At 34.5% G+C, this 18,320-nt stretch overlaps 1 protein-coding gene across 1 annotated transcript in view; it reads right to left on the reverse strand.

Moving 5' to 3' along the window:
* Positions 1-18,320, reverse strand: part of Megf8 (multiple EGF like domains 8) — a 752,012-nt gene that overhangs the window by 383,625 nt on the left and 350,067 nt on the right. The window contains exons 18-19 of the mRNA XM_090404705.1: positions 12,702-12,869; positions 642-1,035 (exon numbers count right to left, since the gene is read on the reverse strand). Coding sequence (XP_090260831.1) covers positions 642-1,035; positions 12,702-12,869 — 562 coding nt within the window. The remainder of the gene's footprint in view (positions 1-641; positions 1,036-12,701; positions 12,870-18,320) is intronic.

Raw genomic sequence — 18,320 nt, forward strand, 5'->3', positions numbered from 1 at the left:
ATTCTCTCCCAAATCTTTCTCCAAATATTCTGTAATGTGCTTGGAAAGCCAATGGGGCATGTGCCCTCTGGTTGTGAAAGACATGGCTTTGATCTTCACATGAAGTAAAGAACGTTTTTTTTTACTGAAGGTAAGTTAGTCATTTTTCTAAGGCATCAAGATTTTTTTCTATTGGTGGAGCAGCTTCGGCAATTCCATGCCATTGTCACATAAATAATATAATAATGTTCTGGTGCTATCTTTAGATGATGTAACGGTTAGATAGCATTCACTGATGTACAAGGGTGGTCTGAAAGATTCTTGGCCTTAACCAAGAATCCTTTCTTGGTTAAGGCCAAGAAAGGATTCTTGGTTAAGGAATATATTATATTCCTTAATTTATTAAGGAATATATTATATTCCTTAATTTATTAAGGAATATAATATATTCCTTAATAAATTAAGACAACAATAACTTGTGTAACAATACTAAACAATTTTTCTTTAATCTGTATTTCAAGTGAATATCTCTATTAAAAATTCATGAATAATTATAAAATAAGAATGATTTTTATTCTGAAATAAAAGCATTTTTTTATATAATTAAACTTTAATTTTATTAGCAGTTAAGATGACAGGAATGAGATGGATGTAACACTCACCTGATCACATGTACCTTGTTCTTTAGATAAAGAACAGTTATTTGGACAAATTTCTATATCACAGTTTGGTCCAGCCATACCAAGCTGACACTCACATCTCTCAATAAGACAAGTCCTATTGGAAACAGAACAAAGATCGGGACATTCTAATCTCTGATAAGTTGCATTAAATCCTTGACTGGAATCTGTTCTTTTAAAATAAATAGTAAGAAAGCCAGAAGTAGCAACAACTGTGACTGGTTTTGTAAGGTTTTGACTACAAAAAGCTCCCAGAGGCAAATGAAGATGGTTTTGTGCAATGAAATTTGGAAGCCCATCATAAACATATAGGTGATTATGAGGACATTTAATCTTCATATCTTCATGAATTGTAAGCTGTATGGCTGCAGTGGTACTAAAACAAAAAACAAAGATTACTAACTGAGAACATGCAAATATGTTAAATTATCCACTGGTTTTTATATACAAGTATATCTCATAGAGCATATATTAAGATTACAGCTCAGTATGAGTAAGATAAATGAAATTATAAGACAAATCAAAGTATAAGGAAATTTGTAACAGGGCTTACTTATTACATCTGCGGTTATGGATATTATAAATATTATTTATGAACATTGTCATGGTATGCTATATAGCCACAAAGAGTATATAACAGTAATTTGATTTTTTGATATTCTTCTTCTTCTTCTTTGTTATACAAATGTTCAATGCTCCAATGAGAAACTTAAAAACATTCCCATACTGATGAATAGAGAATTCCATGAAAAAGTACTATTTTGATGACTCATTGACTATTAATAGTCTCCTATATTTTAGATTTAAGTCATAACAAAATTCCAAGAATTGTTTCCCATTAGCAGAGCTAATATGAAGTTCTCAGCTGACTATTAAAAATTAAGTAAGCTGAATCAGAGAATCTACCAGAATGACCAATTTCATACAGTGACCACTATTTGTTATAATGCAAAATACATGCAATACAATATATGTTTTTTCACATACTATAGTGACTACTTGCTACTGTAAATTTAATAGATATGAATGGAAAGGTGCAGAAGAATCAAATGAATGACAAAGGATTCAAGAGTGGCATTGTATGGGAATTCCATTATTATGAAGAGATGTGGTATATGAGATAGTGTACAAGATTTGGCTTCTAGAAGATCAGCAAGATGATTGATGCTTTGTATATGAGAAGTATGAAGGCAAGAATGGGTTTATGATGTAGTGGTTGCAAGAAATTAGGCAGGAAGAGAATGTGAACATCAGTATAAGGAGATTGGCAAGAAGAGTAAAAGATAGGAGTCTTTCTTACCATACTCTTATACACATGATAGTGATGAGCTGCTGAAAGAAAGATAAAGAATGATATGTTGACAAAGATGTGTAAGGAGTGCAATTTTAAACATTGAATTTTGGGATAAATTCAAAAGATAGGTGAAACTGTAAATTCCATCATGCTCAGTGTTTTTTTTTTTTTTGTTTTTTTTTGGGAAGGTATGCAGGTATAAAGGTGTACTGGCACCTTTATTGACAGTGACATACAGATACATTATATTCAGAAGTTTGTAATATTCAGTAATTTTTTGCACATTTACTTAGTATGCAAATAAGCTTAGTTATTTAATGAAATTTACAATAATGTTTTACAGTATAAACAACACTATGAGATGAAAAATATATATTTATTAAACTCACAAATATTTTGCTGGTTTTAACTATCACTGCAGACACTTTCAGAAGACACTCTCAACATAATTTTGCCATTGTGTCCAAAAAAAGTACCAATTCTGGAAATTATGACTAGTGTAGAATATGGTATCTATGATCTTATACCCACAATGGCTAATGACATTCATTTGGATGTGGCTAGTATCCTAACAAAATCCAAACCTCCTAAGATAATAACATTATTTTAGAAGGTTTAATAAAATTCCATATAAATAAATATCAGCACTTAAAAAGTTTTATAGGAGTCTTTAGTTACAATAAGAAATTATTGTAACTAAAGCCGATAAGGGAAACAGTACTGTTATTATGAACAAAACAGATCACAACAGAAAAATGAATAATCTTAAAGACTCCTCTCCTTCGCAGATGATAGACTGGGATCCTACAAAATCCCAAAAGAAAAAGTATAGAAATTATTTTAAAAAAGCTACATCTTAGTCCAATTGAAATTACCAAAAAAAAAATAATAAATAAATAAAACCTTATCATGTCAAACCACCCAGAATATAGAGTGCCCTAAAATTCAAACACCTAAAAACTCTTTGTCCTATAGTAGACAGCCCAACCTACAAACTCGCCAAACATTCATCCAACTCACTTTCTTTCCTCATCTATTAAAACCTCTCTGCACTTTAAATTATTAATAAAAAATCTAACTTTAGCAGTTTCTGACATCATGATCAATTTCAATATTACTTCTCTTCAATAATGTACTTTTGACAGAGAAGACCCTTAACCTCATTAACCACATTTTCCCCCTGTCACAATTGCATTATTCAGATTAACCATACATGCATGTTATTTCCTATGGAAAGGAAAAACATGCAAGCAGCTGGATAGGGCTGCTATGGTTCCCCCTAACTCCCCCCAAGCTAACTTCTATATGGAACCATATAGAAGTTAGCTTGGGTTATGAAAACCAAGCATCAGCATCAACACAGATACACTTAAGTAAGTAATAGTTTAAGTAAGTAATAGTATAACCAAGTGAAAAACTGAAAGTTTTTTCACTTGGTTATACTATAAATTAAAGATGCCAAGAAATTATATAAGATATATGGAATAAGAGAGAAAAAAATATATGGAATAAAGATATATGGAATAAGAGAGAAAAAAATATATGGAATAAAGATATATGGAATAAGAGAGAAATTAGTCAGAACACTAAATTAGCTGTATACAAGACAGTGTTCAAACCAGTTTTAACTTATGGATCTGAGAGCTGGGTCAGAAGTAAAACACTTGACCAAAGACTAGACACTGCAGATATGAGAGTCCTGAGAAAGATTAGAGGCGTGAACAGATGGCATCAATGGCAATATCATATTAAAAACGAGAATATTAGGAAAGAACTTGACATTGTTGGCATCCAGGAATGCGTTAGCAGAGCTAATCTCAGGTGGTATGGGCACTTAAACAGAATGGGCGAGGAAAGATTAGCAAAACAAGTGTTCTCTGCCAAGTTGGCAGGTGAATGACCCAGAGGAAGACCAAGATATAGGTGGATTGATACGGTACAAAGTGTGCCTTAGACGATAGAAATATAAGATCTGATAATGTTGGAGTCTTGACAAGTAACAGACTGATTTGGAGGAAAATTGTAGATAGGAAGTTAGTAATGACGTAAATTTTTCATGTAGTACTATCATATCCAGTACACCCCTTGAGGGTAAATGCAGGAATTTGATGATGATGATGAAGAAATTATATTCTTGGTTTCATCCTTTATAGAAGTGTAGGCAATCGAAGTTTGCAAGTGAAGTCACTTCAGGATTTATAGTTTTTTTAGATTTAGATTTATATATAATTTATTGTATAACCAAGTGAAAAAAACTTTCAACATCTAATCCAGAGTATTTCAGTAATAAGGTGTGACACCTTTTGGCTACCTGTATATGGAAATATGACGTCTACATTACTTCAACCTTGGTATCACTTCTGGGTCTGGCTCCCACTGATGAGACCTCAATAAAGGTTGAAACTGGTCTGGGTAGTGGCCCTTCCCATAATGCATAGCATTTACATGTCTGTTAACTTGCATTATGGGATACTAAGGCAATTTATGTGAAGTCATCAGCCCATATGGAAACATTATACAAGTAATCCAATAGTGAAGTCATATCACCAAACAACAAACACATCACTTGGATAAATGATGAAACCAAATATATAATTTCTTGGCATCTTTAATTTATGATGTGTTTGTTGTTTGGTGATATGGCCCAGGCATATGAGAAACATTTTTGGCACATCTTAACAGCCAACACACTAAGATAAACTTCACCGCAGAAAAAAAAAGCAACAATTGTCTTCCCTTTTTTTAAACACACTAGTGATACGACTTCTTAATGGCTCGTTATCCTTCTCCATTTAGAGAAAACCCATTCATACAGGAAGGTATTTATATAAATAATCACACTGCCATCATTCCCAACAGTATAGCATCCGCATCCTCAAAACACTCACTGAGCCAAGGCTATTTGTTCAAATGACACAGCCCTTGAAACAGAGTCAGGGACCTTTGAAACATCTTTTTAACTAATGGCTACAGCCCATATAAAATGGATAAAACGTTGCATGCACCCCCCCCCACACACACACACATCCATCATTCCAACACACAGGATCCAGCTAAATCATTCCCATTCCATGTTAAAGATACATCAGAAAAAACAGCCAAGGTTCTCTGCAAATATGATCTCCATGCCACTTTCAAACCTTTCATTTAGCTAACTACCTCTTAAAGATCAACTGCATCCTCTGGAACATCCAGGATTACATAAAGTTCCTTTTGCCTGCAGTTTGGCAGGCAAAAGGAGGGACTTTGGAGAGACTGGTAGATCAGTTAACATCCTCCTTGAAGAACAAAAAATTACACATGCAATCATCTGTATGGCAAGTCTGGATTGGCAGACCATTCTCTGGATACTCTTTCACATAGGATCAGATGAAGGGAAACATCTTTATTGCATAGGCGTTGTTATAGGTCTGAGAGACTATTTTTAGAATAAGCATCAGCTATGAAGCACACTCTCCTAACCTCAATAAATCACTGATTTTCTTCCATCAAGACAGGTTAAGTACTTCATCAGTCCATCTTCTCTTCAAGTCTTTCTTGAAAGATCTTGAAGGCTGCTGATCTTAGCAGCTTTCTTAATATTGGTGATCCAGCTTATCCTTGGTCTGCCCCTTGTCCATTTGGTGGTTTTCCACTCCGTAGGGCAATGTAAGGTAATCCCTGTTGATTCATTCTGTTTACATGCTCATACCATTTTAATCTCTTTTTATTTAATTAGTCTAATATTAGTTCCTTGTAATTTAGTTCATCCCTCACTATTTGACTGGTCTTTTTATCAGCCCATTTAGTTTGGTTTATTTTTCTTAAGTATTTGGATTCAAACACTTATAATTTTATTTCTTATTTTTTCTTTGTTATCCAACTTTCAGATTCATAGGGAACCAAAAGCAATACCATTGAATTGAATATTTTTAGTTTCAGCTGTTTACTTATTTTATTACTATTCCAAACCTTATTTGGCTTTTCTATTACAGACCAACCTAAACCTATTCTATGATTTATTGTTTTCATATAATTTAGATCTTCAGTGAGGAGTGATCCCAAATAGTTAAACTGAGTTACTTGTTCAATATATTTATTATCAATATCAATATTGACTAGTTTCTTTTCTTTCCCTATTGTCATTATTTTAGTTTTAGCAAAATTTATACTCACATTATGTTTATTGCTAATTTGGTTTATTTTGCTAATCATGGATTTCAGATCTTCTTCGCTGTTAGTAAGAAGGACTATATCATCTGCATATTTGATATCGGTGATGTTGGTTACATTTACTGAGAGGCCAGTACGTTCTTCTAGAGCTTCTCCAACGACATTACTAATATATATATATATATATTAAATAAGTATGGTGAAAGTAGACAGCCTTGCATAACTCCTTTTACAATATGATGTATTTCTTCTGTTTCCATTTTATTAAGTTTCATTATTGCCTTTGTGCCTTGATAATACTGCTTAATGAGATTAATAATATAGGGATATGTTAGTTAGTTAGTTAGTTAGTTGTTAGTTTTTTCAAGGAATTTGATCATGTATTTTCTATCTATTGTATCAAAAGTCTGTTTATAATTGATGAAACAGCAATAAAGAATAGAATTACTAAAGTATAAAGAGCTAATAAGCTTCATTTCGGCAATAAAAACATTACTTAAATTAAGGGGATATTGAATCCCACATAGTTTTAAAACCGAATAAGAAACTCAAAGATTAGAATCAGAGAGTTTCTTGCCGAAAATAGTAAACTATAAAGTATCGGCGGACACTAGCGTTAGCCAATGCAAGTGATCCTAGTACATAGTACATTACTGGGCAACTCGTTGCAAAGGTGGAGGAAGAAGTTCAGATCGCTATTCTTAGGTATTTTCCATAATGTAAAAACACATTTCTTAGGAAATGTATGCTGTTATTACATTATGGAGGGAGGTCACTACCCAGACCGGTTTCAGCCTTTTTTGAGGCTTCATCAGTGAGCAGCTAGACCTAATACCATAGTGTATAGCGAAAAGAACTTATGTACTCACTGATGTGAGTACATAAGTTCTTTTCGCTGCTCACTGATGAAGCCTCAAAAAAGGCTGAAACCGGTCTGGGTAGTGACCTCCCTCCATAATGTAATAACAGCATACATTTCCTAAGAAATGTGTTTTTACATTATGGAAAATACCTAAGAATAGCGATCTGAACTTCTTCCTCCACCTTTGCAACGAGTTGCCCAGTAATGTACTATGTACTAGGATCACTTGCATTGGCTAACGCTAGTGTCCGCCGATACTTTATAGTTTACTATATTCGGCAAGAAACTCTCTGATTCTAATCTTTGAGTTTCTTATTCGGTTTTAAAACTATGTGGGATTCAATATCCCCTTAATTTAAGTAAAGAATAGAATTGTTTTCTATTGTGATGTCTGCTAGTCTTTGTATTACAAAAATTGCATCAACTGTTCCTCTGCCACTTTTGAAGCCCATTTTTCCTCTTCTAAGATTTCTTCATAAATAGATTTAATTCAGTTTTGTATAACACGGATGAAAATTTTATAAACATGATTAAGTAGAGAGATAGGCCTATAGTTAGCACATAGTCTGTCACCTTTATTTTCATGTAATGGAATTATTTCTGATATCTTCCAATCTTTAGGAAATTTCACTTTGATAATTTATGACTCCTTCTCCACCTTCTTTACATAATTCTTTGGAAATATTATCAAAACCAGTAGCTTTCTCATCTTTCATTTCATTGAGTGCTTTATATATTTCGTCATCAAGAATTTTTGGTGGTTCTTTATTTCATCTTCGTTTCCTGTAATTTTTCCATTTTGATACATTTTAGATATTTCTTCTATTGTTCTGAAAAGAGTCTTTAAATCATGTGTTTTATTTGGCTCAACAAGTATGGTGGCATTAATTTACCAAAGATCTGATCATTTTAAGACCTGATAGCCTGACTTTACTAAATTTACTTTGTGGTTATCCAACCCATACAGCAAGGGGGGAGGGGGGGGGGGCAAAGAGTCTTCCTGAAGAACTTCAGTGGAAATAAGAAAGTTCTGTCATCTTTCCATTAATATGCTTTGATTATCTTCAAGGATATTCCATAATAACTGAGAATTTTGAACATCCATTGTCTAATGACTGAATTGAAGACTTTTGATAAATCTATGAAGTCGGTATATAAATCATTTGGGGGAAGAAATATTCAGTTATTTGGTGCTGTTATAGAGCTGGGAAAACTTATCAAAAATGAAAAAATGTAGCTGATATGGTGGTCCTGAATTCTGGAGAATTTTAATTTTAACTGACAATGGGGCAGATAAGTAAGGATGCCAGTTTAATCTAGCTAAATGTCAGTTACAGATAAGAATTTAAAACCTTTGATATGTCAGGTATTCATAAAGATACAAGTATCTATACTTCAGAATTTCGAGACATCGCTTGTATACTGCATTTAGTGGGGAAGCATACTGAAGGGAGAGGGTAAGATAACTTGGAGTGATAGTGCACAGAGCATTGAGGATCTAAGGCCACCTTACAGAACAGGTGAAGACAACCCAAAGTGGTGTAGTTTAGAAGAAGAGGAGAACATCAACAGTAGAAAGAAAGCTAACTTTTTTATTCTGTAAAGCTTTCAGTGGTCCACACTTGGCCTACTTTGTGTAGATTTCATTTTCATGGTGAAATGGGGAAGATGAAGAATGCAGATGTGGGTTATTACAATAATTTTAGGAAACTGCAGTAAGTGAATTATGAGGACATACTGAGGGACTGTGTATTGCAAAGCCTGGTTAACAGGTAAAGAGATAAATGATCAAGATGCATTAGTTATTCAGAAGAGCATACTGGATAGATATCAGAGGGACTGTCAAAAGGATGGAAGGCCATCTTTAAAATAAGAGTATGCCATGCTTATTCAATAAGAGTATAGAATAAGCATGGCAGGAAGTTTTTTTTGTTTGTTTTTTCACACTGGGAGTGGAAGGTGATTCTAATGCACTGCCAAAACAAAGAGCATCAAAAATAAAAGGCCTGGGAATGAATATAAGATATAAGAATTTAAAACCTTTGATATGTCAGGTATTCATAAAGACTGTTGAGATGTGCTATAATAAGATTACCATGACAACGAATTTCATAATTAAAAGAAACTAGGGTTATTTTAATATTACTAGCCAAAATCTCAGAATGTGGCATAACAAAAGTTAACCAATACATGTGTTAGAGAAAGTTACAGAATTGCATCAAGTCAAGTCTAACTAAATGAGAGTATTAAAGACTAATTCTGCTACTAAACTAATATTAATTCCTATAGAAATTATTTAGGGTTTTGATTTCTTCATGAAATAAACCTTATAACATGGAATTTTGCATTACTTCATAAAATTAATATTAAAACTATTTTGTTGTTGTTGTAAACAACATAGCAGTTTCAAGCACAGATTGTTGTACTGTAAAAAACATGAAATATTCTGTAAATATCAAAGGTGAGTAGGTAACATTAGCTGCTTATTATGTAATAGATGATCTGCATAAAAATTACAATATAAATATGTATTATTATATGCACTGAATGTGTTTGGTATCAGGAGTCTTGAAAAATTATTTACTGGTATGAGAGATAATACAGAAAGTCGAGGAAACTAGATTATGATGGGAGGAATGGTGAGAATCTGTGGGTAAGAGTGACCGAGTTTTATGACTATATTAATGATAAAAACATGATCAATTATGAAAGTGATTATGATGAAAAGATGATTCTGTGTTTGCCTGGTCTGGACTTATTATGTGTAAGGATATCCACATAAGTGAAGCATTAGATATGATCAGAAATAGGAAAGGTGACCAACTGAATCCTGCAAACTACAAAGCAAAGCAGAACAGGAATACTGTGTGCATAAAGATAATGTAAGTTGTGAAAATTATAAGGCATAGGCTAGAAGAATTATAAGTACTGAACAGAAAGTTCAATCTGAGCATGAAAAGAAACTGACTCCATAAGCTAAAGACAATTCTGTTGTAATGCTGGTAAAAGGATAACTCTCATGAAGGCAGATAGTATGTGGGTGACAGATGTAGAAGAGATTGTTCAACTAATGAGTGCCCAAGTTCAATGCTACCTCTATACTGAAGAAAGAAACTCAGATATACAAGGAAGAACTAGCACTGCTGCATAAACTGAATATGAATTCAGCAATAGGGCAGATGGGATAACAGCACAGATGTTAAAAGAGTGTTCAGCTGAACTGGCTGTCCTTTGATCTGGGCTGTATAATCTGAGTCTCAGTACAGGAAAGATTCCAGAGGAGTGCAATTGATATGGAGTACTTGCAGAATGATTTCAATCACCTGAAATTTTGGGCATGTGAAAAATGGCTGTCAGTTCAGTGTTAATAAATGCAAAGATACATTTTACAGTGTGATAAGATATCCAATGACATATATTGGTGGGATTATGCTAGAAGAAACTCACCAGGCTAGGAATCTTGGAATTTTAATAAATAGGAAGTCGAAGGTCAGGGGTCATATAGCAAAAAATGCTGAAATGAACAGTGACATGTAAGAATAAGGAAGTAATTTTCCTCTTTTCAAGACTTGATATGCCCTCACCTAGACTGTTATGCATAGATGTGATTCTCTGAGGTGATGCAGATACAGTACAGAGTGCAAAGGAGGTGTTAAAGATGATATCAGAACTGTGGAATGCAGATTATGAGAATTTATGGACTACAGATGCTAGCAAACAGGAGAAAGAAGGAGGTGATATGATAGATACCTACAAATTTTTGAAAGGTTCATAGAGAATACCAGTAGATGAAATTTTTCATTTTATGGGGAGTGAGAAGAGAACAAGATGGCACCCATGAAAGTAAAGATAAATGCAGTCAAGAAAGGGGTGAGAGCTAAATTTCTCTCTCACAGAATGAGCATGACTGGAATGGCTTGCCATTTGAGCATTTGCCCAGGTCATACTGAATGAATTCAGTATGACCTGGGCAAAGTTCCCTCCACTCCACCAAGAATGGCTCTCTTCACACAACCCATAGTCTTCCGCCAGAAAGAAATCTGAAGAATTCTTAATAACCTGAACACAAATAAAGCATCTGGTACTGAAGGCATTTCACCTAATGTGTTAAAAAACTGTGCCCCAGAACTAACACCTATCCTGTATTGCCTCTTCGAGAATAGATTGAACTACAACATGGAATTAGGCCCCTATCCAGTGCGTCCAAAAGAAAGGTGATAAAAATCAACCAACTCACTGCTGTTCTCTCTGAAATTATGGAGGTCATCAACAACCAACTCTTGAACCACCTAGAGACCTACCAACTAATCAGTGATCAGCAGTATAGATTCTGCCACTCGCAATCCACAACTGATCTTTCTTTCACCAATCACATCTGGATTCAAGTCATGGAAAAATTTGGGAGAAACTCAAGCAGTTGTCCTTGATATTTTAAAGGCATTTGATCAGGGGCTTAGCAAACTGCCATCCTATGGCCTGCCTTCCACACTCGACAAATGGATCACCAATCTCACTGGTCACTCACTACACGTCATGGTAGATGGTTTCTTCTCCTCAGATAAGTAACCCATGGTTCTGTTCTCTCACCTACTCTTTCTCTCATACATAAATTACCTGCTCTCAAGATGTTCAATCCTATCTATAGCTTTGCTGATGACAGTAAACTTTATTCCTCCTTTTCAATTGACAAACCTTGCAGTGCTCAAGTACTAGAATTCTTATGATCTACCACAAACATTGGCCTGAACTCCAATCTCCTAGCTATATCCCACTGTGGAAAGGACAACCTTGTAGACTTCAATGCCACCAAAACTCAGTCCTTCTGATCTCTCGCAAGAAACAGCAGGCATCCTCCTCATTACTTTCAATAACACTTAGATATCTGCACATGATCCCATTTCCCTTCTTGGACTGACCTATGCCTCTAATCTTTCCTGGCACAAACACATTTCAACTATAGCTTTTGCAGCAGCCAAAAAACTTGGTGTACTTTTTTTTGCACAAGACACTTCTTCACAGCTGCTAACTATGAAAATGCCAAATCCATTCATCCATGGAATATTGCTCCCATATTTGGGATAGTGCACCAAAATCTCTCTAAGATTGCTCTTCTATCCAAAAGAGGGTGATCCGGCTAATTAGTGATCCCCTCATAGATGTTTAGTTTCTGCCTTGCGACTCTTCTACAGATTTCTCTTATGGATAATGTTCTGCTGAATTAGCAACTATCATGCTTCCACTTTCGTCTAAAATCATTGGAACCATGGCCAATAATAAACAACACTCTTTTACAGTCCATCTTGAAACTCACTGAGCCAACTTCACTGCCTCCTCTTTCATTCCATCTACTTCTGTTCTTTGGAGCAGTTTACCCCAACTCTACCTTCCCCAAAGAATATAACCTTCGGATGTTCAAACAAAATATGAAAAAGTTGATACTTTATTCTTTTCCTCTTGCCCACATATGACACTAATGTGCTATAGGTTTTGTGGCCTTTTGTGTGTGGATGAGATATATAAAAATAAATGGTTTGAATAATATGTAGTCTCCTTTGATGAATCCCTGACTTCCTGGAGATCCCTTGTAATAATGATAATAAGATATATCACAATATAAAAAAGAAAAGTACTTTTAAAATATATTTTAATATCTAAAAAGAATAAAAATTGCATTTTTCTTATCCTTGGCTATATATTAAACTTATTTTCTCATGTTGAAAACTAGTAAAATTACCTTTGCACCCGAAGAAGTGGAGATTTCAGATCCAATTTATGATGCACAGTAAGTATCCATAAACAATCAGCAGGAATTGTTGCACCAGGATGACTTCCCAGCCTTCCCATAAGAACATCAGTAATAACTCCTCTTGTCTGACATTCCAAGAAACAATGCCCTCCATCCCTATAAAAATTTAAATTTGGCAGCAGTGATTCAGGAAACAATCAGATAATCTCAGAGATAAAGCAGAACTTACTACTTCAAAAAAAAAAAAAAAAAAAAAAAAAAAAAAAATATATATATATATATAATAAAATAAATAACTAATAAATAAAATAAAAATAATAATATAAATAAGTGACTGTTAAAATGAGATTAGGTAGTTATTTTAAGAGAATGATAGTTGTCACATTAAGGTTTTTTTCCCTCTAATATTCAAGGGCTCTTAAAAAAGTCAAAAGAATCCATTCAATCTGTATATTATTATTATTAAAATGGATTCAAATGGAATCAAATAACTTATTACATATCCACTAACCACTAGAATATTTATAATACCACATTTTCAATTCAGATACTAAATGAATACTCACCACCATTCCGTTATGACATCCCAAACTTGCTCACTACCACTCATCAGGCAAAAAAATACATACTCTCAGTTCTTTGCTCACCACCATATAAAATTTATAGGGATGCATCCCTCATGTTCTTAGTCACTTCTCTCGTCTTCTGTGATTTAGACAATCCCAGCAGAATCCATCTAGTAAGCTTTTCTAAGTAATTTGTATCAATCATATCATCCCATTTTCTTTCTTGTCAGGTTCTGCGAACTGCATATTTTAACCTAGCTTCATAACTGACATACTACATCCCTGCAGTATGTCAGTTATGAAGCATCGTTACCCACCTCTGAACTCTTTTAATGATTTCCTCACTTGTTAGAATTCCAGGCAACCAACTTTTTTTTTTTTTACCAGAATCCAAATGTAGTCAGAATAAAGCATTATACAATGGACCTACCACTTCCTGTTTCTGCATGACAGCATTTTTCCCATTGATGCAATTCCCTACAATAATGAAGGATTATTAAAAAGTATCAAGCCATGTTGCAGATGATATGAAAATTGGAAAAACAAAGAAAGATGAAGCTAATACAATGAAATTTCAAGATGATTTAAAGTTTTGACAACTATGGGCAGAACAAGTAAGGCAATAACTGGGAAACACATGTTGGTAACAGTTTATTAGTAACATCATTCATTATAACAACTGAATTTAATGCAATTTTTGATAGATGCCATGACATAATTTTGCCACTCAAATAATTTATTTAAAACCAAAACTGAAATTGAGATGTCTGACAAATTTCAGTGCTGATTTTAAATACCAGACCTCACAAAGTTCCAGAAAGTGTTCTGCCAACAAAACATGTGTGATGTGGGAAATTTTTTCACTTGGTTGCAAATTAGATTAAACTTGCCAAGAAATTATATTCTTGTTTTAGCCTTTATCCAAGTGTAAGCAAACAAAGTTTGCATGTGAAATATATTCATAACTAGGCTACTTGTATATAGTTAATGACTTCTCATTAACTATACATTAACACAGCACACACACCTTTTCAGATCTGTATAATTCTATGCATTATGGTGAAGGGCCACTATCCAGACCAGTGTTTTGACCTTTATTTTGATCTCACTGGTGGGAGCCAGCTCAGAAGAGATATGAAGGTTGAATTAATGCACAGGTCATATGTTTCCCATATATTGTCGTCATCATCATTTATTTATAATTTTACAATTATAAATAGGTAAACCAATCAAAACAAATAAATAGTCTGTGTACACTAAAATAGGACTTGGAGGTTGTTATGACGTGAAGGAAATCCAGGCTTCTCTGTCATGTGCTAATCGACGGATCTCTGATGCAGAGAGTTGGGGGGAAACAGGAAGAATATTGCTGATGTACTTCCAATATGGGGTTCGGGGTCTGCCTCTTTTTCCCATATATATAAGTAGCAAAAAAGTGTACAACCTGATTATTAAAATTTTCTAGACAAAAGCAATTAATGTGACTTCATTAGCTTCTATATACAAGAAGTCTAGTCATGAGTGTATTTCCCATGCAGATTTGTTGCATACACTTGAATAAAGGATAAAACAAGAATATAATTTCTTGGCAAGTTCAATCTATAACTAGTGTAACTGAAAACAAAACTGAATGAAACAGAAACATTCAGTGGACATTGCAAGCAATAACTTTCATAAAATAACATCAATCCATCCAGAGTGGAGTTACTACTTCATATTATTCCAAAATTTTTACCATTTTTTTCACTGCAATAATGTGGAGAACCAACCAGGGCTTCTGACCTAATGTCCAATCCTCACCTTCTCATGGTGCACCCTGTTGGATATCTACCTGAATACTGAACGAACGAGGATGGGCTGGCAATTTGGGATTTAGCTGACCAAATTGTATTCTTATTGGCTTAAACCAATATATAAAATGATGGTACAACATGACAAAATTTCATGCCAGCTGGGGCATCGCCCGGTTAAACAAGGCACCCCGTTGTTTTCACCAGGGAACCAGGGCGAACAGCGAAAAGTCAGCTACAGGAACAAATCTGAAAGCACACCCCAACTCAGCATCATCAGAGTTAAAGATCGGTACTATCAACATAAGAAGCCTGAATGGCAAAGAAATGGAGCTAGCTGAAGATAAGTACCAGATCAACATAATAGGGGTGACTGAAACAAAAAAGACAAAAACTGGTGAGATTTTTCTGAACAATAAATACAAAATGTTATACTCAGGAAATGACAATCAAGGAAAAGAAGGAGTAGCCATAGTATTCAACACAAAATACGAGGCTAATCTTCTTAAATGGCAAGCAGTCTCAAGTAGAGTGATGTGAGCAAATATCAGAATGGGGAATTGGACAATGAGACTTATTTGTGCCTATGGTCCAACACAAGGTTCTACTAAGGTAGAAGCAGAGGAATTTTTTGATGCTTTAGAAAAAGCAACTGACACAATGAAAAAGGAAAAGCTGGTCCTTGTTAGGGATCTAAATAGCAGAGTAGGAAATGATTGTCAGACATACAAAAATATTTTGGGAAAATTTGGAGAAAAGAGCAAAGCTTATAATAATGGCAAATACCTGTTGGATTTCTGCTCAGGACATGGACTAGTTATTACCAACACCATGTTCCAACATAAAAATGTGCACAAATTCACATGGAGAGAAGAGGCAAGGAATAAGAAAAGGCTCATTGAATATGTTATTGTTGATAGTGATGTTTTCTCCCTGGTGCAGGACACCAAAGTGTACAGACGATTTGAAATTGGAAGCGATCACTATTTAGTCTTTAGCAGGATAAAATCGAATTTCATATTGAAAAGAATAACATGTAAGAAAGTTTAAAAGCGAATAAAAGTTGAGCAGCTCTCAGATGTGAACTGTAGACTAAAATACACAAAGATTATTGAAGAAAAAATGAAAGAGTTTGAGAACAGGAACCAAACATTGGAGATTCAGTGGCAAGCCTTGAAGAAAACCTTGATTGATTCAGCCAGAGAGGCATGTGGTGAGGTTGTCTGCAAGGATAGAAAAACCAGAACTCCATGGTGGACACAGGAAGTTAAAGAGGCAGTGAAGGAAAAGAAGAAAGCATATCAAAAGTTCCTGTCAAATAAGTCAGCTTTTGTTCTTAGAGAATACAGAGACAAATGTAAGAAAGCGAAACACTGTGTAAAACTAGCTAAACAGAAGTCATGGAAGGACTTTGGCAAGAATATAGAAAATAAATATCAAGAAGGTGGTAAGATATTGTGGAGGTTGTTGAAGAAGCTTAGGAATAGAAGAAAGAGTGCTGTAAAAGGAGTTGGAGATGATAAAGGTGACATGAAAACAGGAGAAAAAGATATCCTTGAAGTATGGAGTAATTATTTCGAAAAATTGCTAAATGAAACGAGCAGTGATAGCACAGTGGTAAAAAATACTCAACAGGCATACAGTCAGGAATACATATCCATACTTGAAGGAAAAAGCCATCAAAGGCTTGAAATGTGGAAAGGCAGCAGGAGCAGATGATATTCGACCAAAAATGCTGAAATATGGTGGTATAAAAGTCTTACAGTGGCGGCACTGCATAGTTCAGAAAGCCTGGACAGGGGGACGAGTTCCTGATGATTGGAGTAGAGCTCTAATAGTACCCATATATAAAAAGGGAAATAAAACTGAATGTGAGAATTACAGAGGTATTTCCTTACTAAGTGTTCCTGGTAAGATCTATGCAAGTATATACTTGAGAAACGGTTGAGAAGAATTGTGGAAGAAAAGCTTGGTGAAGAACAAGCTGGATTCAGGCCAAATAGAGGCTGTCAGATCAGATCTTCACTTTACGATAAATAGTCGAGAAAGCATGGGAATATAACAAAGATCTGTATTTAAGTTTTGTCGATCTGGAAAAGGCATATGACAAGGTGCCAAGATAGAAGCTATTCAATATGCTACAGTTATATGGTGTCAATGTGGCATTATATCAAGCAATACTTAGTCTTTATTTCAGTTATAAGTCAGCAGTTAGAATTGAAGGAAGTACAGGAAGATAGTTTAATGTTAAATCCGGTGTGAGACAAGGATGTACATTATCCCCTCTGTTGTTCATTATCTATATGGTTCACATTATGAAGGAAAGTGGTATTAAACATGATATCAGAATTGGAGATGTTAATGTCAGCTCTTTGCTTTATGCGGACGATGTTATACTTCGAAGTAAATCCGCTACAAGTTTGCAAGATTCCCTGACTAAATTGAATAACTGTTGTAATAGATATGGTATGAAGGTCAGCATTAAAAAGACAAAGACAATGAAATAGGTAGAATTGTTGAAAATGTCAACTGCGTTGTGAACCTTTGGAACAAGTAAAACATTTCCTCTACTTAGGCATGATTTTTAGTGAAGATGATAAATTAAATATCGAAATAGACAACAGAATCAACAAAGCTGGTATGGTGGGCAGTTAATTGAATAAATTCATATGGAAGAAGAGAGAAATTAGTCGGAACACTAAATTAGCTGTATACAAGACAGTGTTCAAACCAGTTTTAATTTATGGATCTGAGAGGTGGGTCAGAAGTAAAACACTTGACCAAAGACTAGCGACCGCAGATATGAGAGTATGAGAGAATATAAGATTAGAGGAGTGAACAGATGGCATCAATGGCAATATCATATTAAAAACAAGGATATTAGGAAAGAACTTGACATTGTCAGCATCCAGGAATGCGTTAACAGAGCTAATCTCAAGTGGTACGGGCACATAAACAGAATGGGCGAGGAAAGATTAGCAAAATAAGTGTTCTCTGCCAGGTTGGAAGGAAAACGACCCAGAGAAAGACCAAGATTCAGGTGGATTGATACGGTAAAAAGTGCCATAGATGATAGAAATATAAGATCTGATAATGTTGGAGTCTTGACAAGTAACAGACTGATTTGGAGGAAAATTGTAGATAGGACGTTAGTAATGACATAAATTTTTCATGTAGTACTATCATATCCTGTACACCCCTTGAGCGAACATGTCAGGAATTTGATGATGATGATGATGATGAAAATGCAG

Source organism: Typopeltis vanoorti, chromosome 1, assembly GCF_054136105.1.
Source record: "Typopeltis vanoorti isolate ZY-2024b chromosome 1, IOZ_Tvanoo_1.0, whole genome shotgun sequence".
NCBI classification, from domain to species: domain Eukaryota; kingdom Metazoa; phylum Arthropoda; class Arachnida; order Uropygi; family Thelyphonidae; genus Typopeltis; species Typopeltis vanoorti.